The 27,338-nt window shown below is 34.9% G+C and overlaps 1 protein-coding gene across 3 annotated transcripts in view; it reads right to left on the bottom strand.

Annotated features, from left to right (window-relative positions):
* The window catches only part of SCAPER (S-phase cyclin A associated protein in the ER), a 411,590-nt gene that overhangs the window by 283,888 nt on the left and 100,364 nt on the right, over window positions 1–27,338 (bottom strand). For 2 of the 3 annotated variants that reach the window (XM_047796974.1, XM_047796975.1), the window contains 7 exons: window positions 24,479–24,741; window positions 19,048–19,284; window positions 13,353–13,523; window positions 9,934–10,009; window positions 9,634–9,751; window positions 9,255–9,366; window positions 7,393–7,533 (listed from right to left, as the gene is read on the bottom strand). In XM_047796974.1, coding sequence (XP_047652930.1) covers window positions 7,393–7,533; window positions 9,255–9,366; window positions 9,634–9,751; window positions 9,934–10,009; window positions 13,353–13,523; window positions 19,048–19,284; window positions 24,479–24,741 — 1,118 coding nt within the window. The remainder of the gene's footprint in view (window positions 1–7,392; window positions 7,534–9,254; window positions 9,367–9,633; window positions 9,752–9,933; window positions 10,010–13,352; window positions 13,524–19,047; window positions 19,285–24,478; window positions 24,742–27,338) is intronic. The other variant, XM_047796976.1, reaches the window with a different exon arrangement.

Consider the following 27,338-nt stretch of genomic DNA (forward strand, 5'->3'; position numbering starts at 1 on the left):
TCAAGTTATACACCTTAATATCTACAATTTTGATATGTCAATGTTATCTCAGTAAAACGTTAAGTAAATAAGATAATTTTCTGGAAATTAAGTGGGAGACAACATAACCAAAGACACAGCTAAAAATTTCTTAGGCCAACTTTATAATGTAAAAGAGGTTGACAAGAACTTGAGTTTAAAAGTGCAAAAGAGATGATAAAATGACTAAAGAGTTAAGGAAACTTAGGACTAAAGTAACACTGTCATAGAATTAATTAAATTAGAAAAAGCAAAAAACAGAAGATGGTAAAAATCAAATCACTGACAGAAGATTACAGTAATCACCGTAATGTGAACTTTAAAAAAGAAAATTTATATACAAGTAATAACCTTTGAATATTGGAGAACAAGCTAAGATGGCCTAATACGAGCATAATATCTATAAAGTGAAGAAAGACAAAGGTAAATATTCCAACATGTAATACAGAAATGTTTTCCTGGAAAAATAAAACCTGAAAATTGAGAAAGTCTACTTTATTTCATGAAAAATTTACTCAGAAGATTGACACCAAGAATATCCTTATTAAATTACAAAACATTAAGAAACAAGAACAAATTTTTTAAGCTTATTAGCAGTAAGTGCAAGTCACTGACAAGAAAGAAGGGGGTTAGAAAAGAGTCTGGCCTCAGGCTTCTCAACAGAAGCAGTTAATCCTGGAAAAATATGGAATAATGCCTATAAAATTTTAAAGGGAAGATATCATGATACATGAATCTGATCTCTGTACTCAGAAATGCCACAGGTCTTTGATATCTAAGAACTCAAGGAACAGATCACAATAAGCTCTTCCTGAAAAAATTACATGTTAATAAAATTCAGCCAACCAGATACAAGTAAGTCAAAACAAAGAATTCATGAATGGGGATTAGGGAAACTGTGAGTCCAACTGTATACAGAAGGGAAACTAAACTGTGGAATTTATACTTTTAGAGCAAAATGTAAATTCTATGAATCTTAACAATGTAAAAACAATAAAACTATGATAATTGTTGGAAGGAGATTATAAAGATGGAAAGAAATGTGAGTGTTAATTTCCTCATTTCTTTTAGCAGGGATTCCTTCAAAATTGTCAGAAATTGAGAGAGTTTAGTAAATATAGTAACTCCAAGCTCTTAATATTTTTCATAATTTTTCATAACCTTAGAAGAACCTTGTAGAAAATAATGCTTCTTATGATATAGAAACATTACAAATTCGGGGGTTCCCACTGTGGCGCAGCAGAAACAAATCCGACTAGGAACCATGAGGTTGCAGGTTCGATCCCTGGCCTTGCTCAGTGGGTTGAGGATCTGGCATTGCTGTGAGCTGTAGCGTAGGTCACAGATGCGGCTCAGATTCCGCGTTGCTGTAGCTGTGGCATAGGCCGGCGGCTACTGCTCTGATTTGACCCCTAGCCTGAGAACCTCCATGTGCTGCAGGTGCAGCCCTAAAAAAAGACAAAAGACAAAAAACAAAATTTACAAATTTAATAATTCAATTTTACTTCCATTTCACTTCCTTCTCTTAAAATGGAACTAAAATAGACATTAATTCTTATTGAGAAGTACTATGGGTAGTATAATTCTGTTTTCTAAAGTTATCTATTCATTCAATCTGATCATTATTCTGAAACAATATCTAGGACAGTATTTATGTAATGTAAACAGTAGCTATTTCTGAAGGTGGGATTTTTTTTTATGTTTTATGAAGGGACTTTTTTTTTCACTTTATTTATTTATTTATATTTATTTTTTCCCACTGTACAGCAAGGGGATCAAGTTATCCTTACATGTATTGAAGGTGGGATTTTGAGTTTTCTTTGCTATATACTGCTTCAATTCTTTAAAATGAGAATAAATCATTTTTGTAACAATATGGCCACTATTCTAAATACAAAATAATATTAAAGAAAGCTAGAGTAAAGCAATTATACTAAGACTTAAAAACAACAGCAAGTCCCTGAAGGTTTTTAAGCTGAGAGGTAATACAATAATGCCCTTCAGAAAGATGAATTTTAAGGGAGTAGGACAAAAGGCAAGAAGATAAAATGCAAATATTTAGGAGGGAGATTAAAAAATAAACTGGTGGCATGTGCAATAGAAAGGGAAACGTGAGAGACTACAGAATTATAGTATAACTTCAGTTAAATATATAAATGGAACTTATAAGTCAGAGAAAGACTATTTTTGTGCCTTATATACAAAATTGGTTTTAAAAAAAACCAACAATGGGAGTCCCCTTGTGGCAGAGCAGGCTAAGGATGGATCCAATACTGTCACTGCAGTGGTTCAGATTGCTGCTGTAGTATGGGTTTACTTCCTGGCCTGGGAACTTCCATGAGTGGAAGGCATGGCCAATAAATAAATTAATTAATTAAAACAAAGAATTAAAGTAAACGATCACACGTTTTCCAAGTCTAGGTTAATGGAAGGCTAGTGATACCATTATCTGAAATATGAATTTCAGGAAAAGCAGATGATTTGGGATACAGGGGTGGTAAGGTGATGAATTCCATTGGATACAATCACCAAGCAATAGGTAACTAAATCTAGAGCTTCGCTGGGAAGGTGGGGTTAAAATGCAGATAGGGGAGTCACTACAGAGAGGACAGTTGAAGCAATGAGAATGACAGTGATACTCAAGGGAAAGAATAAGTGAGGTGGACTGAAGGTACTAACATTTAAGCAGCAAAAGAAAAAGGGAAAATAATAAAGGACTGGTTAGCAAGCAGAAGGAAAATCGAGACAGTGCAGAGAAAGCATTCTAGAAAAAGGTGCCCAACAATGTTAATAATGAACAGATTCAGAAAAGGCTTTTTAAGCTTAGCGATAACAGAGTAACATTATAAAAGCAAAGTACTGTATAGCACAGAAGAAAAATGGTATCACAGAGAATTTAAGAAGACAGGAGTGATGAGATAGTGGAAATGAGTGCAGACCACTCTTTTCAGGAATCTGGTGATTTCCAAAAGGGAAGAATAGGTAACCCATACAATAGGTGTGCAGAAGTAGCCAATCTAAAGGAAGAAAGCAAAGGAGCAGGCACAGGAGGATAATTGATGAAGCGAATTTCAAGGGTAGGCAAGAGGACACAGCACAAGGAAAAGAGATACTGCCATAAATAAGAAAAAGGATGTCTTTTTCTCTAAACAACAAGAAAAATGTAATTATGAGTAGACATGTTACAACTGAAAAGGAATCAATGAGATCATTAAGAAAATGGAAATAAAAGCCAGTTTTATACTTTTAAATAAATGATAAAAGTCGAGTTCTGAATAACTCTGGCTGCAGTAATAGTGACTATCAAACGATAATGTGACTTATTCTCAACCATCTATGTATTCAAGAAAGAACTAAGAAATTTTAAATGACTACATTTATTCCAAGAACTCACAAAAAGTATATATAGAAAAATTATATCTTAATTATATTAATAGGGCTGAAATAAACGTACTTGGTACATATCTTAAAGACGTGTTTTCTGAAGTTCCAGTGGAACTTAAATACACATTTTAAAACCAGGAAAAAAATCACTGGATTAATAGCACTTTTGGATTAGTAATAAAACAGCAGAAATGCATTAGGGACTTAAGGAAAAATTAAATGGAACCCAAATAGGATGTGTTGATTCTACAAAATTCTAATAATTTACACAGTAAGTACAGTATACCATAGATGGCATTAACTGGTACATTCTATGCACAACCTAATTTAATCTTTTTAGCAATTCTTCAAGATATAAGGAAGATTATTCCTAATTTAAGATCAATAAGCTGAGAGGTAAGAGATCCCTTAAGACCATTCAGGTACTATGCGGCAGAGTCAGGACCTGAATCCAAATTTGCTTGAAAATAAAAAACCCAGAAAATCTGGAAAAAAAATCAAGTAAAGTCACCATTTTGAGTTTAAAAAAAAAACCAACAAACAAAACATAATATCTCAACAAATGCAGAAGAAGCATATGACCATGGTAAAAATTTTTCAGTAAACTAGGAATAGAAAGGAACTTCCTCAATCTGATAAAGAACAGCTATGAAAAATCTACAGGTAATAGCATACTTAATTGTGAAAGATTGAATGTTTTCTTCCTAAAATTAGGAGCAAGGTAATGATGTCAAGCTCTCATCATAACTAGTCAACATTGTACTAATACTGGTCAGTGCAATACAGGGAGGTTAAAAAATAAAAAATACACAGGAAATTAAGAAATAAAACTAGAACTAGTATGTTTAGCAAGGTTGTAGGGTATAAAGTAATACACTAAAATAAATTGTATAAATTAGGAGCAAACAATTAGAAAAAACTTAAATTACTATTGACTACAGCGTTAAAAATAGGAACTGCAGATAAATTTCATAAAATACATGCAAAGACAAAGACCAAAATAATGGAGATATATGCCTTGCTTATGCAAATATATATCTACTTACATATAAATGGAGTATAATGGATCAGTATACTCCATATTATTAAAATGGCATGTCTCTCCCAGATTAACCTATACATTCAATGCAATTCCTTTTTTTTTTTTGTCTTTTTGCCTTTTCTAGGGCCACTCTTGCGGCATATGGAGGTTCCCAGGCTAGGGGTCTAATCAGAGCTGTAGCCACCGGCCTACGCCAAAGCCACAGCAACACGGGATCCCAGCCGCGTCTACGACCTACACCACAGTTCACGGCAACGCCAGATTGTTAACCCACTGAGCAAGGGCAGGGATCGAACCCGCAACCTCATGGTTCCTAGTCGGATTCGTTCCACTGCGGGAACTCCCATTCAATGCAATTCTGATCAAAATTCTGGCGGGACTCTTTTTGGTGGGGGAGAAGTTCATAAACTGATCCCACAAATTACATGGAAATGCAAAGAACCTAAAATAGACATGATGGTTTTAAAAAAGAACAAAGCTTATGGATTCATACTTCCTGATTTCATGACTCATTATAAAGTACAGTAATTAGGATAAAGCAGTATTGATGTAAAGATACATGTAGCAGAATAGAAAATCAGAAACAGGAGTTCTCTTGTGGCATGGCAAGTAGGATCTGGCCTTATCACTGCAGCGGCTTAAGTGACTACTGTAGTACATGTTCAGTCCCTGGCCCAGGAACTCCCACATGCCACAGGCACAGCCAAAAATAAAAGGAATTACATCACAAATGAATATTCCACTTCTTTAATATAATGTCCTATAAATATCTATTAGGTCCAGCTGGTCTACTACATCGTTCAAGACCATCATTTCCTTACTGATTTTCTATCCAGATGTGGAAGCAAACCACAGCCCATCAACAAATGAAAGGATAAAGAAGACACACACACAACATTACTCAGTCATTAAAAAAAGAATGAAATTCTCCATTTGCAGCAATATGGATAGACCTAAAAAATAATATAATTAGTGAAATAGGTCAGACAAATACAAATGCTGAATGATATCACTTATATGTAGAATCTAAAAAATTACACAAATGAATATATATACAGAAAAAGACTCATTAGATAGAAAACAAACAAGTAAGTGGTAACCAAAGGGAAGAGGGAAGGAGGGAAGGCAGATTAGGGGTATGGAATTAAGTGATACAAACTACTATGTATAAAATAGATAAGCAACAAGGATATATTGTTATTACAGGGATTTACAGCCATTATTCTGTGATAACTTTTAATGGAGTATGATCTATAAAAATACTGAATCACCATGCTGAACACCTGAAACTAATATAATATTGTAAATTAACTGTACTTTAATTAAAAAGAAAAACTCAAAGAGAGTATTGGGGAGAGGTGAAAATAGGGACAAGCTGGTAAAAGGGTACAAACTTTCAGTTATAAGATGAATAAGATCTGAGCATCTTATGTATAACATGGTAACTATATTGATAACACTGTATTGTATAAGTGAAAAATACTGAGAGAGGAGAACTTAAATGTTCACACACACATATACACACAAAAGATAAACATGTGAGGTAATAGGTTAACTAGATGAGGGGAATCCTTTCACATTATTTATATAAATCAAGTCATCATGTTGTAAATACCTTACTATTTTATTTGCCAATTATGTCTCAAAAAAAGCTGGAAAAAAAAAGAACTGAGTAAGAATAAAACAATCCAACTTTAAAAATGAACAAGTTATGTGAACAAACACTGCACCAAATAAGAGCTATGGATAGGAAATATACACATGAAAAGATGTTGAAAATGAAAATTAAAACCACATGAGACACTATACAAACATACTAACACAGAATGCTTAGAATTACAATCTATAACCACGTCAAGTGTTGGTGAGATTGTGGATAACTAGAACTCTCATCCACTGCTGGTAAGAGTATATAAACTATTCCTTTAAAAGTTAAACCTGGAGTTCCCATCATGGCTCAGCGGTTAACAAACCCGAATAGTATCCATGAGGATACAGGTTTGATCCCTGGTCTTGCTCAGTGGGTTAAAGATTTGGCGTTGCTGTGAGCTATGGTGTAGGTCACAGACATGGCTCGGATCCCATGTTGCTGTGGCTGTGGTGTAGGCCAGCAGCTACAGCTCTGATTCGACCCCTAGCCTGGGAACCTCCATGTGCCGCGGGTGTGGTCCTAAAAAGCAAAAAAAAAAGGTAAACCTATCATAAGATTCTGCCAATTCACTCTTGGGTATTTACTCAAGATAATGAAAGCACACATCTGCACAAAGACTTATACATGAATATACACAGCAACTATATAATAGCTAAAAAATGGAATGAAAACAAATATCAATCAACAAGTAACTGGATTAACAAACTATGGTATTTCTATACAATGGTATACTTCTCAGCAATGAAAAGGAAATGATATACACAATAGCATGGATAAAATTCAAAATAACTATGCTGAGTGAAAGATGCCAGTGGAAAGAATACATATTCTGATTCCATTCAAATAAAAATCTAGAAAATGCTAACATCTGTAGTGACAAAAAGCAGATCAGCAATTGCAATACAAGGGATTTGGAGGAAGGAATGAATTACAAAGAGGCATGAAGGAGGGAGATGGAATTGTTTATTATTTTCATTGTACTGATGGTTTCAGGAACATATATGTCAAAACTCATCAAATTGATGCTTCACATATGTGGTATTTATTGTCTGTAAATTATACCTCAATAAAGCTGTAAAAAAATTCTACATATATATCATAGGATTCTATATATTCTGCATATATCATAGGATTATTATAAGAGTAAGATACTGCATATAGTGAGTTTTAAATGAGCCTGTAAAAATGCTATTTTCTGGCACAGAATACACATTTGATAAACATTAACTTCTTATGTAATAATTTAAAAAGCACTGATACTTCTAAAAACTAATTCAGTGATCAAAGCACCTATTACCTTAGCTTCTTCCTCTTGTGCTTTTTTAACAATTGCTTGTAACTGCACCTCTCGTTTAAATTCAGCATGAAGTAATTTCTCTTCCATCATCCTACGTCGTTGATCTAGTAACTCTTCTTTCCACTTCCGGACATCTTTCTCCTTTATGCAATGAATTATGACAGCATTAATTTCAGTATACACAGTCACTGAACAGAAGTGCAAACATAAGTTCCCACTGTGGCTCAGCAGGTTATAAACCCAACTAGTATCCATGAGGATGCAGGTTCAATCCCTGGCTTCGCTCAGTGGGTTGAGGATCTGGTGTTGCTGTGAGCTGTGGTGTAGGTTGCAGACTTGGCTCGAATCCTGAGTTGCTATGTCTGCGGGTGAGATTCGACCCCTGGCCTGGGAACATGTGCCACGGGTGCAGCCCTAAAAAGGTAAAGAAAGAAACAAACAAACAAACAAATGGATTAATAAATAAATACTCAAACTATTTGGTCCAATTATCTGTTCCAATGTTAAAATACACACGAGTAATGTAACTCCTTTTTACCTAAGCATATTAGTCCTCCTTTGGAAGGTAACAAAGGAGTTCTCCTATACTACAATCGTCACGTTATCTTCTGTCAGACTATATTAGGCATTTGAAGTACACAGATTCCAAGATGGCTCCAAATGATCCCAGTCATCTGGTGTTCAGACCCTTGCGTACTTCCCTCCCATACTGTATCAGGATTGTGACCAATGTAATTCAGATACACAATGGTGTATCGCTTCCCAGATTAGGTTATAAAAGACATTGCAGCTTCCATTTTGGCAGCTCACTTGTTCATTCTCTATCTCTTTCTCTTTGTCTCTCTCAGATTACTTTTTGTGGGGAAGCCAGCAGCCATGTCATGAGGACATCAGGCTGTGGAAAGACCCACGTGACAAGAAATCGAGGACCATAGTCAACAGCTAAAGAAGACTGGAAGCCTGTCAATAAACACATGAGTGAGGTTGGAAGTGGATTCTTCACCTCCGAATGACTGCTGCCCTAGCCAATGGGTGGACTGCAACCTCAGGAGAGATCCTGAATAAAAATCACAATACAAGCCACTCCCGGTTTCCATGCCCAGAGAACTGTGAGCTAATAAATGTATGGTGTTTTAAGCTGCCAAGTTGTGAGGTCTTTTGTCACACAGTACACATAACTAACACAGTACTCACCTGCCATGTGAATCCAACAATAAGAATGACCACTTACTGAGCAATAGTCATGCTAGCCTCATGCTACTGTTCTAAATACTTGCCACATTTATCATCACAACAGGTTAATAATTTTAATTGTCATTTTATAAATAAAGAAATTTAAATGCAATATGGTTAAGTAATTTTCCCAGGGTATCATATCTTATTGTGTGGCAAAACTAGGATTTCACCTGGTGGGCCACCTTGAGCCCATGTTCTTTCCACTACACCACACTGACCAGACGTTATACAGCTCTAAATACTCCAAGAATCTCTTCTACAAATCTAATTAGTGCCCCACTTACTCAAATCTGATAATCTCAGGATCAAAACCATCCTACCAGTTCACTGAACACTTTGCACAAGATTCCGCAAGGAAATCCCCAATGAAAGTGGCAAAGTCAAAGTACAGCTTCGATAATCCATGCCAGCAAAACAATTTACTAGCTTTTTTAGTGATGACAAATTCTTCCTTTTTTAAAAAACAACCTTCTGTATGCAATTCAATAGCAAGAAATGCTTTTTGCTTCCCACTAAGTTTATTTTTATAGAATTTTTACCTTCTCTCAAACCAGTAGAAAAAGTCAAGCTGAAAATAAGCCCATCAAATTAAAGTGATCATAATTTCCTAAAAATTAAAAACTCACCCTTTCTAATAATTTTTGAAGCTTTAATGTTTTCTCTTCACGTAACTTTTCCCTTAGCTGCTGTGCTTTCATTTGTTTTTCTTCATGTTTCTTCTTAGATTCTGCAATTGTTCTATTAATACAAACAAATGGACAAGAGACAAGAATGTTTACATGATATAGCCAAAAATATTTTCTTTAGTCTTCAAAGTTCTTAAAATAAATATAAAAAATATACGAAACTAATTCTGGCCTAACACTTCAGGAAAACATTGTCACTTTTCAAAGGATCTGGAACTGTCCTAAATAATGTGACTTAAAGTAGTATGAAGCAATGCTATTTAACAGTGGCTAGTTTCCCTCCTGTGAAACATTACAAATTAATTTTCAAAGGCCAGACCTTTTACGTGATGGTGAGGAAAGTTTTTCATGCATATGAATTCCATGCCCTGGAGGTCTAGCAGGTTCTTCCTCCACAATATCCCCCCAGGATGTATTCTGGCGCCAAGACTCACGAGCTGGTCAAAAAAAAGAAAGCCATTGTTACTGTTTAACCATATAATTCTGTAAAACCAACATTTACAAACAGACTTTTAAACGATATCTCACTCTGAATTATTTACACAGATACCCCATGTAATAATAATTTTATACCCCTCTACCTATACATACCACACATAAACATACACAAATGTAATACCTTCATAATCTGCAAGGACATCATTCCAGTCCATAGACATACCACAGAAAGATACACTTCCACTGCCCATGCTGGTCTAAAATGTGATAAGAAAAATTGAAAAAAAATATTTCAACACAATTGTAACCTTAAAAAATGAACTATATATGAAAATTTCCTACCTTTTGCTCATACATTTAGCAAATAGTCTAAAACCAGAAAAAAGCTACATACTCTTAGAGTCACAATAACATCAAGTTAAAAATACCACAGCCTATACATTTTGAGAGGAAGACTAATCTACTTGCCATTAACAGCAGAGACAAAGCAAGTGAATTTAAAAGAAAAGTACTGGCATTTCCTACTATACAAATTCTGACATATTCAAAGCACAAATCAGAAAAGTTCAAGAGTATCTGTTGGGCATTAAAATTTAATAGAAAAACATCTGAAACATTCACGGTTACTTTTTTCCTTTAAGAAATCCCTCTCATCAACATACATATCCTGAGCCCTAAGTTCCAGCAAGGCAATGTATCATTTGCTTTTTACTAATAGAACAGAAAAAGTAGGATAGCTTAGATACTTCTCCAGTCTTTACAATTACAATCTGAGAAATGTTGCATAATTACTTACTCTGAGTCGATCTGTAAAATGAGAAAACAATTTCCAGCTTGTCATTTATATATAAAAACACTTAATAATGGTAAAGCACTTTTAAAAAGACTTGCTACAACTATACGGCAAAAAGTTTGACAATCTGGAAGAAATGGACAATTTTCTAGAATCTTACAGCCTGCCAAAACTGAATCAAGTAGAAACAGACCAACTGAACAGACCGATCACTAGAAATGAAATTGAAGAGGTCATAAAAACACTCCCTACAAATAAAAGTCCAGGACCAGATGGCTTCACAGGTGAATTTTATCAAACATATAAAGAGGAATTGGTGCCCATCCTCCTGAAACTCTTTCAAAGGGTTGAAGAAGGAGGAATACTCCCAAAGACATTCTATGATGCCACCATCACCCTCATTCCAAAACCAGACAGAGATACCACCAAAAAAGAAAACTATCGCCCAATATCATTGATGAATATAGATGCAAAAATTCTCAACAAAATCTTAGCCAACCGAATCCAACAACATACCAAAAAAATTATACACCATGACCAGGTTAGGTTCATCCCAGGTTCACAAGGATGGTTCAACATATGCAAATCAATCAGCATCATACACCACATTAACAAAAAAAAAGTCAAAAATCATATGATCATCTCAATAGACGCAGAAAAAGCATTTGACAAAGTCCAACATCCATTCATGATCAAGACCCTTGCCAAAGTGGGTATAGAGGGAACATCCCTGAATATAATCAAAGCCATTTAGGATAAACCCACAGTAAATATAATACTCAATGGGGAAAAACTGAAAGCCTTCTCACTCAAATCTGGAACAAGACAGGGATGCCCACTCTCACCACTGCTCTTCAACATAGTTTTGGAAGTCCTAGCCACAGCAATTAGACAAACAAAAGAAATCAAAGGCATCCATATAGGAAGAGAAGAGATCAAACTGTCACTGTATGCAGATGACATGATACTCTCCATAGAAAACCCTAAGGACTCAACCCCAAAACTACTTGAACTGATTAATAAATTCAGCAAAGTAGCAGGCTATAAGATTAACATTCAGAAGTCAGTTGCATTTCTGTATACCAGCAATGAAATATTAGAAAAGGAATACAAAAATATGATACCTTTTAAAATTGCACCTCACAAAATCAAATACCTCGGAATACACCTGACCAAGGAGGTAAAGGACCTATATGCCGAGAACTATAAAACTTTAATCAAAGAAATCAAAGAAGATGTAAAGAAATGGAAAGATACTCCATGTTCCTGGATTGGGAAAATCAATATTGTAAAAATGGCCATACTACCCAAAACAATCTACAGATTCAATGCAATCCCTCTCAAATGACCCATGACATTTTTCACAGAACTAGAACAAACAATCCAAACATTTATATGGAACCACAAAAGACCCAGAATCGCCAAAGCAATCCTGAGAAACAAAAACCAAGCAGGAGGCATAACTCTCCCAGACTTCCAAGAAATACTACAAAGCCACAGTCATCAAAACAGTGTGGTACTGGTATCAAAACAGACAGACAGACCAATGGAACAGAAGAGAGAACCCGGAAATAAACCCTGACACCTATGGTCAAGTAATCTTTGACAAGGGAGGCAAGAACATCAAATGGGAAAAAGAAAGTCTATTCAGCAAGCATTGCTGGGAAACCTGGACAGCTGTATGCAAAGCAATGAAACTAGAACACACCCTCACACCATGCACAAAAATAAACTCAAAATGGCTGAAAGACCTAAAGATACGAGAGGACACCATCAAACTCCTAGAAGAAAACATAGGCAAAACACTCTCTGACATCAACATCATGAAAAAATGCTCAACATCGCTGATTATAAGAGAAATGCAAATCAAAACTACCATGAGATATCACCTCACACCAGTCAGAATGGCCATCATTAATAAATCCACAAATAACAAGTGCTGGAGGGGCTGTGGAGAAAAGGGAACCCTCCTACACTGTTGGTGGGAATGTCAACTGGTACAGCCACTATGGAGAACAGTTTGGAGATACCTTAGAAATCTATTCATAGAACTTCCATATGACCCCGCAATCCCACTCTTGGGCATCTATCCGGACAAAACTCTGCTTAAAAGAGGCACGTGCACCCGCATGTTCATTGCAGCACTATTCACAATAGCCAGGACATGGAAACAACCCAAATGTCCATCGACAGATGATGATTGGATTCGGAAGAGGTGGTATATATACACAATGGAATACTACTCAGCCATAAAAAAGAATGACATAATGCCATTTGCAGCAACATGGATGGAGCTAGAGAATCTCATCCTGAGTGAAATGAGCCAGAAAGACAAAGACAAATACCATATGATATCACTTATAACTGGAATCCAATATCCAGCACAAATGAACATCTCCTCAGAAAAGAAAATCATGGACTTGGAGAAGAGACTTGTGGCTGCCTGATGGGAGGGGGAGGGAGTGGGAGGGATCGGGAGCTTGGGCTTATCAGACACAACTTAGAATAGATTTACAAGGAGATCCTGCTGAATAGCATTGAGAACTTTGTCTAGATACTCATGTTGCAACAGAACAAAGGGTGGGGGAAAAAATGTAATTGTAATGTATACATGTAAGGATAACCTGACCCCCTTGCTGTACAGTGGGAAAATAAAAAAATTATAAAAAATAAAAATAAATAAATATATATAAAAAAATAATAATTCTCTACCCTGAAAAAATAAAAATAAAAAGACTTGCTATTATTATTATTAAAAAGACATACCAGTCTCAATCACATAGAGAATAAAAATTCTAAAAGCTCACAGAAAAATCACTGTCATTGTCAGTTTCAATGTTGATATCATTATTTTCTTCAGCCTCAATTTCTCTAGTTAACTGTTCCTCTTCAGCAATTGCACTAGCAATGGCTTCTTCATTGGCCTTTTCTAGACGATCTGCTAACTCTTCTTTTTTAGCAAGAACTTCTGCCATAGACTGTAAAATTAAAAACAAAAAAAAAGAAGAATCATCAGTTGACTAGAAAGTTATAAACATAAAGTCATTTCTTTATGTTCTAATAAAAATACCACTGATCTAGAATTATAAAACTTGGGATCCATTTGCATGACTTAGAAATTTCCTAAAAGCAAGAACCTATTTTCCATTCCATAAAATAGTACAATAATCCATGACTTACCTTCCTTACCAGACTGCTGTGTATGATAAACTGTGAATTTACATAAATAATGGGTATTGCTATTAATGACAAAGTGTGAACTTCATTTGTGCACCAAAATGTAAAACAGTTATAGATCAAATATCCCAAAAAACAAAGAAAAACATCATATTTTTAAGGAACATTAAAAAAAAGTATGCTGTAATGGTGATGATACATATATACCAAATTTAAAATTATTATTATTATTTGTCTTTTTGCCTTTTCTAGGGCCACTTCCCAAGTCATATGGAGGTTCCCAGGCTAGGGGTCGAATCGGAGCTATAGCCGCTGGCCTACACCACAGCCACAGCACTGCGGGATCCAAGCCACGTCTGCAACCTACACCCCAGCTCACGTCAATGCCGGATCCTTAGCCCACTGAGCAAGGCCAGGGATCGAACCCACAACCTCATGGTTCCTAGTCGGATTTGTTAACCACAACGGGAACTGCATTTTTTCTTTTTTTTTGTAAAATTATGCATTAGAAGTATATATTGGGAGTTCCCGTCGTGGCACAGCAGAAACCAATCTGACTAGCAACCATGAAGTTATGGGTTCTATCCCTGGCCTCACTCACTGGGTTAAGGATCTGGCATTGATGTGAGCTGTGGTGTAGGTCACAAATGTGGCTCTGATCTGGTGTGGCTATGGCTGGCAGCTGTAGCCCGACTCGACCCCTAGCCTGGGAACCTCCAAATGCCGCGGGTACGGCCCTAAAAAGCAAAAAAAAAAAAAAAAAAGTATGTGTTAAAAGTATGTAATACAAATAATATCCATGAGAATCATTAATAAATATCAGAAGCTAAATATGTATACTATAAACCTTAAAGCAAACAAAAAATAACAAAGATTTATGATTACTAAGCCAATGAAGGAAATAAACTATAAAATATAATTAATCCAAAAGAGGAGAGAAAAAGAAAAAAAGGGAGTGAAGAAAAATGGGTCAAGAAGTAAGACGGCATATTTAAAAGAACCATATAAATAATCACATTACATGGAAAAAGTCTAAAGATGTCAATTAATAGAGATGTCAAATTGGATAAAAAGACCCCAAACCACATGTGGGCCACAAGAAACTTAATTTAAATATGAGACTATAAATAGATAACAAATAAAAGAGCTACCATACTGACACTAATCCCCAAAAAAACTAAAGTATTAATATCAGACTTTCAGATTGTTTTCAAATTATTTTCAGAACAAAAAAATATGATGAGGGATAAATAAGGTCATTTCATAATGATAAAAGAGTTAATTGATCAAGAAGATAATCCTAAACTTTTATGAACTTAATGCCACATCTTCAAAACAAAAAAAGCAAAAACTGATAGAATTGCAAAAGAAAATAAACTTAATGGGAATGTAAAATGGTGCAGGCACTCTGGAAAAGAGTCTGATAGTTTCTCACAAAGGTTAAACATAAAATTACCATGACTCAATAATCCCACTTTTAGATGTATACCCAGGAGAAATGGATATACCCAGGTAAACCTGTACACAAGTATTTAAAGCAGCATTATTCATAAATGCCAAAAAGTAGAGAAAACCTAAAAGTCCATCAACTGATGAATGGACTAAATGTGGTATATTCCACAACATATTCCAAACAATAGAATATTATTTGGGCCTAAAAAGGAATGAAATACTGATACGGGCTAAAACAAAACATGAAGGAACCTTAAACAACATGCTGAGTGAAAGATACAAGCCACAAAGACTACATGTTGTATTTCACTTCTATGAAATGTCCAGGACAGGCAAATCTATGGAGACAAAAGGCAGCTTGGTGGTTGTATAAGACTGGGGGGGTGGGGTGAAAGGCAGTGACTGCTAATGGGTATTGGTTTTCTTTTCATAGTGATGAAAGTGTCCTAAATTGAATTATGGTGATGTTTACACAACTGTGAATATACTAAAAAATACTGAATGGATAAATTGTACATTATATAAATTATATTGTGATAAAGTTGGTTTTAAAAAAGTAGTTCCACAGATATATGCAGGGATTTTAATACCCCTCTCTCAGTTGACAGAACATGCACAGAAAATTGGCAAAGGAGGCATGAACGATATCAACAAAACTGATCTACGTATCTTCCCCAGAGAAATAAAAACATATGTTCAAAACAAAGAAAAATGTTCACAGCGCCATATTCATAACAGAGAAACCACAAACAACTCAAATATCTGTCAGCAATTGAATGGATGAATACATTGTGATACATTCATACAACAGAGTACTTGAAAGACAATAAAAAGAACTATTATTATACACAACTACATGGCTGAATCTCAAAGTAATTATACTGAGAAGCTCCCCCATGGCTCAGTGGATTAAAAATCCAGTGTTGTCATTGCTGCAGCTCAGGTCTCTGCTATGGCACAGGCTCAATTCTTAGTCTGGGAACTTCCACATGCTGCAGTTATGGCCAAAAAATAATAATAATAATTATACTTAGAGAAAGATGCTTAACAAAAACTACATTATTCCATTTACAAAAAGTTCAGAAAATGCCCATTAGTGTATAGTGACAGCAGAATAGTGATAACCTAGGAAGAGAAATGGGGAAGAACAGAAAGGAGGAATTACAAAGGAAAATGTGAAAACTTTGGAGGCAATAGATACTTTCATTATCTTGATCACAGTGATGATTTCATAGGTATAAGCACATGCCAAAATTTATTAATTTGTATGTTTTAGATAAGTGAAGTTTACTGAAAATCAGTAACACCTCAGTAAAGGTATTAAAAACGCAAGTGCTCAAGCTCCATCTTTTTACTGAATTGGTCTGGAGTGGAGGCTCAGTATTGGTGTCTTTTTAAAACTTCCCTTTCCTACTTTATCTCCTCTCTCCATACCCTGGCCCCTTAAAACATAAAAGATTGTCCCTGGGGAAGAGGGTGAGGTAGAGATTAGACCAGAGACTATTTCTTTGCAGATTTCTCCACTGTAAAGTCTAGAATATTATAGAAACTGATTTGTTAAGGTGCCACACAAATCTCACAGCTAACAATAATTTAAAAATCAAACTGGAGTTCCTTTTGTGGTGCAGGGGAAACAAATCCAAGTAGTATCCATGAGGATGCGGGTTTGATCCCTGGCCTGCCTCATTTGGTTAAGGATCTGGTGTTGCCATGAGCTGTGCTGTAAGTGGCAGATGTGGCTCAGATTCCAGCATTGTTGTGGCTGTGGCGTAGGCTGGCAGCTGTAGCTCCAATTCAACCTCCAGCCTGGGAACCTCCATACATGGTGGGTGCAGCCCTAAAAAAAAGCAACAACAACAACAACAAAAAAATCAAACTATTCAAGTTGAATATATTTAACTTTACAGAAAGTAAGTTCTCACATGAGCCTATGTGCTTTTTAACTTTGTCTTGCCCAGAGAACATATCTTTTTTTAACTCTGAAAACCTAAAAAGATTTTAACAGTAACAGAGCCTACAGATGAAATAATGATTCAGTTATCTATATACAACTTCCATTATTTTCACATTGTGAAATTCAAATAAATATCTGCATACATCATCATTTTAAAAATTTCTAAATTTTCATTAAAATTTGGAATATTAGTAAATCTAAATAAATAGATCCAAGGTAGCTAGGATTTCTATCAGCACATTTTCACAATGTTGGCAAAAGTAGACCTTAAACATAAAGTTTCTCACAGTAAGTTTTTGCTTAGATTTCTAAATTTTTTTTTACTTTAACCATCTATGTGACAATACTCTATCAAGGGAAAAAAAGAAAACAGTTTTCTCATTATTGTAGCAATTCTCTATAACCCTCCACTTAGAACCTAAACAATGAGGGGCTTACCTAGAGCAACCCATAGAAGTATCTCTGATATACTAATACTCCTATCTAAAGCAGAATTTATTCTCTTTTAAATATGTAACATTTGCTCTCACAATAACCAAGGTTTTTTAATATTCTACCAAAGCTTATTTTGCATATGTGATCAAAATTGAAACGATGAAGGGGGGAGAGTGGGATAGAGTGGGAGTCTGAGGTTAGTAGTTACAAACTATTACATTTAGAAAGGGTAAGCAATGAGGTCCTACTGTATAACACAGAGAACTATATCCAGTCTCTTGGGATAGACCACGATGGAATGTATATATATGTATGACTATGTCACTTAGCTGTACAGCAGAAAATCAACTATAAGTTGAATCAAACTTTAAATAATGAAAACAAATTAAATGATGACAAAATTTTTTAAATTATTTTATGCTTATTTAAGTGTAAGATCTTTTTCCTCTTCTGAAATTTGATTCTCACAAAATCAATATGCAAAATAAATAATTTAATTATGATTTCTATCTATGAAAAAATATATAAACATAAACAATTTCTACCCCATACATTAAACCCAACTACTTATTTGGCCATAATTACGTTTAACCTTAAAAACATTCACACTAAAATATCTGAGTTAAAAAACAAACTGATCTTTATTTCTTTATAAAGGAATCTAAATATTTGTTTTTCTTATTATAACTTATTTTTCCCTTAATCCATACCAAGTTACAACTACATCTAATATTATTCTCTAAGATGAATAATTTGGCATAAACCATCAGTTGATAGCATCTTTCAGCATGATAAGGCATTAAGTTTAAAAAGAAATTATAGTATATGGTGGCCATTTAAAAACTAAAATTTGAATAATTTTCCTCAACATTTTAGATGCACCTACTCCTTTTGAACGTTAGTTTCCTATTTCTCTTGAAAGTTACTTTTTAGACAAAGCCAGCATGACCTATTCTGGATTATCCTCAGGCCAAGTATCTTAATACTAAAATGAGAAAGAGAAAAACATGAGCAGAATTAAGCAGTCACCCAAAAACACAAATCTATAAATAATTTCAAGTCAGTGTATTTTTAAAAATTCTGTAATAGATACAGTAAACAAATTTCATCCTAAAGACTAACTCCAAGTAAATGACAGTAATTGTCTACTCTGTTACAAGAATTTTAAAAACTAAGTCCATTAGGCACCATTTCCCATACATAGAAAATATTGGTATAGCTTCTTAATGCTAAAGAACATTTGATCAAATCACATACAAAGCAAATTATTTTTGAGCAAGTTATTTAACTCTCACAGTTTCAGTTCCTTCTTTTACAAAATAAGAAAAATCTTAACCATATCAAAGAGTTGTAATATTAAAATGAAATATATTAAATGCTATGTTAAAAAGCACTTTGTCAAATATAAAGAAATATATGATTTTTTAATTATTAGGGTTTTTGCCTCTTTCATATATTTACTCAGAATTCTAAGTTGTTCTTACCAAGTTAGCAGCACTCACATTTGAAATATCTGAAGGATCCATTTCATTTTCTATTCTTACGTTCTCTGCTAAAAATTTATCTTCATTTGCTTGCAAAGAAGGGGTGTCAGTTTGCTGAGTAATTGAAACACACTCTGTATCGATGTGAACAGGAGGTATTTCAGAAGTTTGCCCAGAACTGTCTTGGAAGAAACTACTGCCAGAGTTCTTGACATCATCCAATGCACTTACTGTAAACTAACAAAATATATTACAGAATGAATTAGAGATAACAAAAAATATTCACCAACTATTTCACTCCAGAAAAGCTGATTTTGCTTAACCTTATCAACTGTAAGGTTGTAGCTTGGCTGGCTGACAGATGACTTACTCATTTTTTTGCATGTTCCAAGTGTTAGAAAAGAAACCATTAAGCAGCCACAAATTTCATTTGCTAATCTATTGTTTAGGACACTGTCTGAAGTACTTAAAGAAATTAAGCAATATATATAGCAATTAGATTTATTTTGTTAGGTTGATTCCTGGGAGTATTCTCACAAAAGAAATCTAGTCATAAGTGTAATACTTTGTCTTATATTCAAATAAGTAAAGGTATTTACATGGTTTTTATGAAGACTAATATCAAATGAAGGCACTTTTCACCAAAATACATACTTCAAGGGCATTTTACTCAAAAACATTAAACTTGCTCTCTTTAGATAACATTAATACAACTTTAAAGTATCTTTCATGTAGACCCACATAGCACACAATACAAATACTAAGATCTAAAAGAGAAGTACACCATAAAAAGTATAGTATATCTTAGCATGCATCCTTAGCCAATTCATATTCTTCAGAATTCAAGAGCCTCTCCATTCCCCCTTAGAAATATTTAACACATAACCAAGAAAAACATGAAAACCATCTAAAACAAATACAACTTTTGTTTGTGCAAATGTATATTCACTTATTAAAAGCTTTCTAGTTTACTGAATAGGAACAAGCCTTTATGTTCACTTTCTAACAGAGTACAGAAAGAATGGCACTATGTTTTCCAGTTGGAGTAATGAACTCCAAGGAGAAAAAGTAAAATCTAAAATTGGGAATTTAAAACTCACTCACACCACTATTTAAATAAACTACTTGAACAAACATGAGATAAACACTGCAGTGGCCAAAAAAATCCCAGTTTGATACATTATTTATACAAATATTAAACTTGGCCAAGTCTTATAAACTACTTCAAAAATTCTACTATTGGTTAGAACTTTAAAGTGTCCCAAAGTGTTGATTTTAACATAAGCATTATTCAAATTGCATCACAATGTTTATACTGCTATCAACATTATCCATGTATCAGTCACCATGGTTTATAATCTTCTTGGCAATATTTATATTAGCATTACTGATCTTTACAATATAGTCAACCCTGTTTATTAAAAAATCAATATCAATTTAAATTAAAAAATCAAAGCTAAACTATAAAGTAATGTTGAAAAATATAGAAATATGCTTATTTCATTTTCAGAATGACAGTGGAGAAAACAGTTATTAATATTACTTGGCCATCATCATTAGTGAACTTTCATACTAAAATAAAAGTAATTACACAAAAGTTCTATGTGTAGATTATTTCTGAAATCTCAAAATCAGATAAGTTTATTCATTATACAAACCAGTATAATTTTTTTTTGTCTTTTGTCTTTTTTAGGGTTTCACCTGTGGCATATGGAGGTTCCCAGGCTAGGGGTCGAATCAGAGCTACAGCTGCCAACCTAAGCTACAGCCACAGCAACGCAGGATCCGAGCAGTGTCTGCGACCTACACCACAGCTCACGGTAACGCCCAATCCCTAACCCACTGTGCAAGGTCAGGGATCAAACCCACGTCTTCATGGATCCTAGTCAGGTTCGTTAACCACTGAGCCACGTCAGGAACTCCATAAACAAGCATAATTTTAATACCGTTAAACTTTCCAGTTAAAATACATGTTAGAAAAAAAAACGAAATGTTGGTTGGTTAAGTGATGTAAAAAGTGGTTTCTTCATCAAATTTACCTACACTTAAATGTTTCTTAAAGTTTCTTCCAAAAGCTATGTACTGATTATTTCCTATGTGTCTGGGACTCTGTTCCATATTGTGGGAAATTAAAAGCCATAATAAGCTACTTCTATAGCAAGAAGCTTTCAATCTCATATGGGCATAAAACATACATACAGTAATGAGTTATAAAACATCAGGAATAATGTGGGATTAAGAGCCATTATTACCATTAAGTTAAAAAAAAAAACATGAAAGTTGAGTACAGTTAATATCCTACAGGTAAAAGAATTTTAAAATGCAGATACTATTCTAGATTGAGAAATACTATCACTATATCACAACTTTTTTTACATAGTCCCTGTACCATTTCAAAGAATATCTCATATTTCCTTAGCCATTTTAAACTATACTATTTGAACATAAATCTTACTGTAAATAAATATCTTTAAAAATTCATTCCTTTACCAAATAAGTAAATTCCAAATGGATTAAGAGAAGGAGTACTAGGAAAATTAAATTTAAAGAATAATTTTAGGAGTTCCTATTATGGCTCAGTGGGTTAAAAACCTGACGAGGGTTTGATTCCTGGCCTCACTCAGTGGATTAAGGATCTGGCGTTGCAGATGCAGCTTGATCTGGTGTTTCCATGGCTGTGACACAGGCCTGGAGGTGCAGTTCCAATTTAATACCTGGCCTGGGAACTTCCACAAATAAATGATATCATACAGTATTTGTCTTTTTCTCTCTGGCTTACTTCACTTAGTATGAGAGTCTCTAGTTCCATCCATGTTGCTGCAAATGGCATTAGTTTGTCTTTTCTTATGGCTGAGTAATATTCCATTGTATATGTATGTACCATATCTTCTTAATCCATTCATCTGTTGATGGACATTTAGGTTTCCATGTCTTGGCTATTGTGAACAGAGTTGCAATCAACACAGTGGTGCATGTATCTTTTCCAATGAAAGTGTTGTCAGGATATATGCCCAGCAGTGGAATTGCTGGATCATATGGTAGCTCTATATTTAAGGCTCTATATTTAGGGTTTTCTTAGGAACTTCCATACTGTTTTCCATAGTGGTTGTGCCAACTTACATTCCTACCAACAGTGGAAGAGGGTACCTTTGACACCCTCTCCAGCATTTGTTATTTGTTGACTTGCTAATGATGGCCACTCTGACTGGTGTGAGGTGGTACCTCATTGTTTTGGTCCGCATTTCTTTAATAATTAGTGATACTGAGCATTTTTCATATGCCTATTGGCCATCCATATGTCTTCTATGGATAAATGTCTATTTAGGTCTTCTGCCCATTTTTCAGTTGGGTTGTTTGTTGTTGTTGTTGAGTTGCATGAGTTGTCTGTATATTTTGGAGATTAGGCCCTTGTCTGATGCATTGTTGGCAAGGATTTTGTCCCATTCTATGGGTTGTCTTTTCATTTTTTTAATGGTTTTATTTGCTATGCAAAAACTTTTGAGCTTGATTAGCTCCCATTGGTTTATTTCTGTCTTTGTTATCATTATTCTAGGAGGTGGTAAAACAAGATGCTGCCATGATTTATGTCAAAGAACATTCTGCCTATGCTTTCCTCTAGGAGTTTTATAGTATCTGGCCTTATATTTAGATCTTTAATCCATCTGGGTTTTGTATATGGTGTTAGATAGTGTTCTACTTTCATTCTTTTACATGTAGCCTTCCAGTTTCTTAGCACAATTTACTGAAGAGATTATCTTTCTTCCACTGTATGTTCTGTCCTCCTTTGTGATAGATTAGTTGACCACAGGTACTTGCTTTATTTCTGGGTTTTTTACCCTGTTCCATTGGTCTATATTTCTGTTTTGTGTCAGTACCATATTGTTTTAATGACTCTAGCTTTGTAGTATTGTCTAGTCAAGAAGTTTGATTCTTCCATTTTTGTTTCTCTTTTTCAATATTGCTTTGGCTATTTGGGGTCTCTTGTGTTCCCATACAAATGTTATAATACTCTGTTCTAGTTCTGTGAAGAATGTATTTGGTAATTTGATAGAGATTGCTTTGAATCTGTAGATTGCCTTGGGTAGTACAGTAATTGTGACAATATTGATTCTTCCAATCCAAGAGCATGGTATATCTTCCTATCTTCCATCTATTTGTCTACCTTTGATTTCTTTCATCAACATTTTATAGTTTTCAGAGTATAAGTCTTTTGCCTCTTTAAATAGGTTTATTCCTAGGTATTTTACTCTTTTTAGGCAATTGCAAATGGGATGGTTTTTCTGATTCCCCTTTCAGACCTTTCATTATTAATATATAGAAATGCAATTGATTTCTGTGCATTAATTTTGTAGCCTGCAACTTTGCCAAATTCACTGATGAGTTTAACAGTTTTCTGGTGCTGTCTTTAGGGTTTTCTAGGTAAAGTATCCTGTCATCTGCAAACAGTGATAGTTTTACTTCTTATTTTCTAATTTGGATTCCTTTTATTTCTTTTTCTTCTCTGATGGCTGTGACTAGGACTTCCAAAACTATGTTGAATAATGGTGGTAAGAGTGCACAACCTTGTCTTGTTCCTGATCTCAGTGGAAATGTTTTCAATTTTTCACCATTGAGAATGATGTTAGCTGTGGGTTCTTCATATATGGTTTTATTATGTTGAGATTCATCACCATTTTAAATAACACTCCAAGTGAAATAGGGAGACATCACTTAACCAAGTAATCAAAGTTGACAACAAATGTGGGCAAATCAATATGATATGACTTTAGATGTGAGGCTAATAACAATCACTTTATTCCTATCAAAATGCATAAGCTAAATGGAATAATGAATAAACAAATTGAAGGACACTGTACAAAGAAACCTACAATGTAGTTTACAAAACATTAATATCATGATAGACAAAGACAGGCTGAGTAACTGTCCCTGGTAAAAGATAGAAAAGAAGCAAATCTAAATATAATGTGTGATTCTAGACTGGATCATGAGTTGGGGGGGGAATTCTAGAAGAAATTACTGGACAACTGGAAATTTTTAAATATGAAAACTATAAATAAGATAACAATATCATATAAAAGTCAAATTCCCAACTTTATAGTGTGGCTATGTGAAAGAGTTTCTTCGTTCTTTGGCGATACATGCTATAGCGCTTAAAGGTGTATGGTTATGATGTCTGCACATTACTCTCAAATATTTAGCATTCAATGAGTGTATAACATGGAATACAGAGGGAAAAGTAAAAATATGGCAAAGTGTTAATCTATGAATATACGAAAAGGGTATAAAGGGTTCATTATTCTATCCTTGCAACTTTTCTATAGATCTGAAATTTTTCACAATACAAAGAAAAAAATGAAGTAGAAAAATTAAGACATTCCAACAGACATCTATCCTTATAAAAAAGCAATAGAAGGATTTTCAGAATTACTACCTGAGTTCTTTCTGCAAGAGGATGATCACATGAGTGTAATGAGTCTTTGGGCCGAGATTCTACAGTATTAGAAGGTCCATCTCCAACAAATTCACCTTTTTGTATGCTTTCGTCATGTAAAAGATGTACATTTTCTTTATCACTGTCATCCTTTGACCTTAATGCTTCTGTTGCTAATGAAACTTTTGGCATCACTGCTGTTGATCGTGAACGAATAGGCCTTCCTCTCTGAACAGTTTCCCATCCTTCAGCATCTTTACGTTCTATGAAATTAAGGGGAGAAAATGAATCAAGATTTCTTTAGATGATAAAAATTCTCAAAAACCTAAAAAACAAAAACATTTTCCAATATAATTCCCATTAAACATAACTAATATGAAAAATTACACTAATTACTATGCCAGTTGTATTGTGCGTACATGTCTGTATATTCTCCAATCCCTACAACTATACTGTAGGGTAGATGTAATTATCCCTATCATACAAATGATAAAACTGAGATTCATTTTAAGACTGACTTAAGGCCCTATTGTCAGAAAGTGTATACTACATGCTAACACTATTCTAAGTGTGATATAGTGTGTACTATGTGCTGGCACTGTTATAAATGCTTTACACATAACTCTTTTAATCTTCACAACCCTCTAAGATCAGTACTATCAGTTCCATTTTACCAATGAGGAAACTGAGACAAATAGAGGTTAAGTAATTTACCCAGGGTCACATACCTAGTAAAGGTAAAGTAAGATCATAAGATTGTTAAATATTAACTAAAGGAAACTACAAGGATCTAGTCCAGTATTTCACCACACACATAAGGAAATGAGGGCCTATGTCCAAAGACACATAACAAAATAGCCTAAAATAAATAAGAATGCCCACTATATTTCAAAACGGCACAATCTGAGATACGTATGTACACAGTGGCAGCCACAATTTTTAGTTTTATAGCTCACTATAGTCTGTCAAAATTATTACAAAGACTTCTAATTCTGGCCAAGATGGAGCAGCCTCACCTTCATCTCCAGGTCCTCGTTCTTATAACTAAATGCCCTAGAAAAACATAGAAAATAAGCACAGGAAGATTTTAAAAGACGTATAGAGGAAGGCAGACTGCCTGGGGACCCCGGGATTTGAAATGCAGCACAGAAGTGAGTTCTCTATTTCCTTAATGCTTTGTAAAAGTCCCAACCCAGAAGGACCAAATGACATGAACAAAACAGGCATCAGCAAAACCTATTCTGTCAACCCAAAGGACAGAGAAAAGAATGGCCTAAGAAAATGGAAAGTCGTTTTGGCAATATTCACTCTATTCCAAACAAACAAACTTCAGTGGAAACCTCACAATCCATCGTTTCAATAGGGGTAAGCAAAGAGCTGAACTTCCACTTCCAACCTAGCAGAAGCAGATGATGGTCTAATTCCCACACCAAAACATTGTCAGCAAAGTTGAATGCTAAGCTGAGCCTCCACTTTCAAGTGGCATTAATAAGACTGAACAAGGCAGTAGGAGCTGGAGTTACTCAGTACTCCACCTTCTCCCATCCCCAGAGTTAGTAGGAAGCTGATCTTCCACATCAGTGAGAGTTAGAACTGATAGAAACTAGTCCTCCCTGCCCTAACAGCAGGGCACAATTATGAGCACAGCCTCCACCTCCATTTAGCATCAGAGACACAGTGTAAAATAGGACTAATCAATGTTCTTTTTTTTTTTTTGCTTTGCTTTTTAGGGCTGTACCTGTAGCATTTGGGAATTCACAGGCTAGAGGTCAAATTAGAGTTGCAGCTGCTGGCCTGCACTACAGCCACAGCAATGCAGGATCCAAGCCATATCTGTGACCTACACCACAGCTCATAGCAACTCCGGATCTTTAACCCATTGAGCATGGCCAGGGATCGAACCCACATCTTCATGGATACTAGTCAGATTTGTAACCCACTGAGCCACAATGGGAACTCCTAGGATTATTCGATATTCTGATCTCTGCTTCCCTTGTGTCAGCAGGTCCAATCTCACCAGAATCAAGCCCACAGAGCATAGTGTTAGAAGACAGATTTACTTGGCACACAGATCCCCCTTTCCCTTGCAATGTCAGCAGGGCCCAGCAGGGAGCCAAAAATCCACTCCACCCTACAGAAACAAAATGGTGTGAATCAGTCCTCCCTTCACTTTGCCTCTGCCTTGTCTCAGTGGGGCCCAGCAGAAAAGTGAGCTTACACCACCAGTAAGAGTTAAGGAAGTGGAGAAAGTTGGAGAGAGAATGTAGGACTGAAAAGAGTATTTTAAAAGTATTTAAGGAAAGAATGATTGAAAACTTCCCAAACTTAGTCTAAGACATAAAACTATAGACTCAAGAAACTAAGAAATCCAGAAAGACAAAAAAAAAAGTTCTCATTGTGGCTCAGCGGGTTAAGAACCCAAAGTAGTCTGCATGATGATGTGGGTTCTATCCCTGGCCCTGCTCAGTGGGTTAAGGATCTGGCATCACAGCAAGTTGCAGCCTAGTCTGCAGATGTGACTTGGATCCAGTGCTATAGCTGTGGCATAGGCCTCGGCCAAAGCTCCACATTCCTAGCCTGGGAACTTCCATACCAAAAAAATAGAAAAAAAATTTTTTAATAAAGATAAGACAGAACATGTAATATTTTACTTTGAAATCTGCAAGGGGAAAGTATTCTTAAATTTGTTGTGTAGTTGTTTTAAACATTATTTTTTAATTATTTTTATTCTTTCATTATATTATAGTATTAATCTTTACTATTTATTATATTTATAAACTTTTTATTATAAAGATTTTCAAATACACAATATAGAGAAAAGAGTATTAGGAACCCCATGCCCAATAATCCAGCTTCAATA

The sequence above is a fragment of the Phacochoerus africanus genome, chromosome 9 (assembly GCF_016906955.1).
Source record: "Phacochoerus africanus isolate WHEZ1 chromosome 9, ROS_Pafr_v1, whole genome shotgun sequence".
Classification (NCBI taxonomy): domain Eukaryota; kingdom Metazoa; phylum Chordata; class Mammalia; order Artiodactyla; family Suidae; genus Phacochoerus; species Phacochoerus africanus.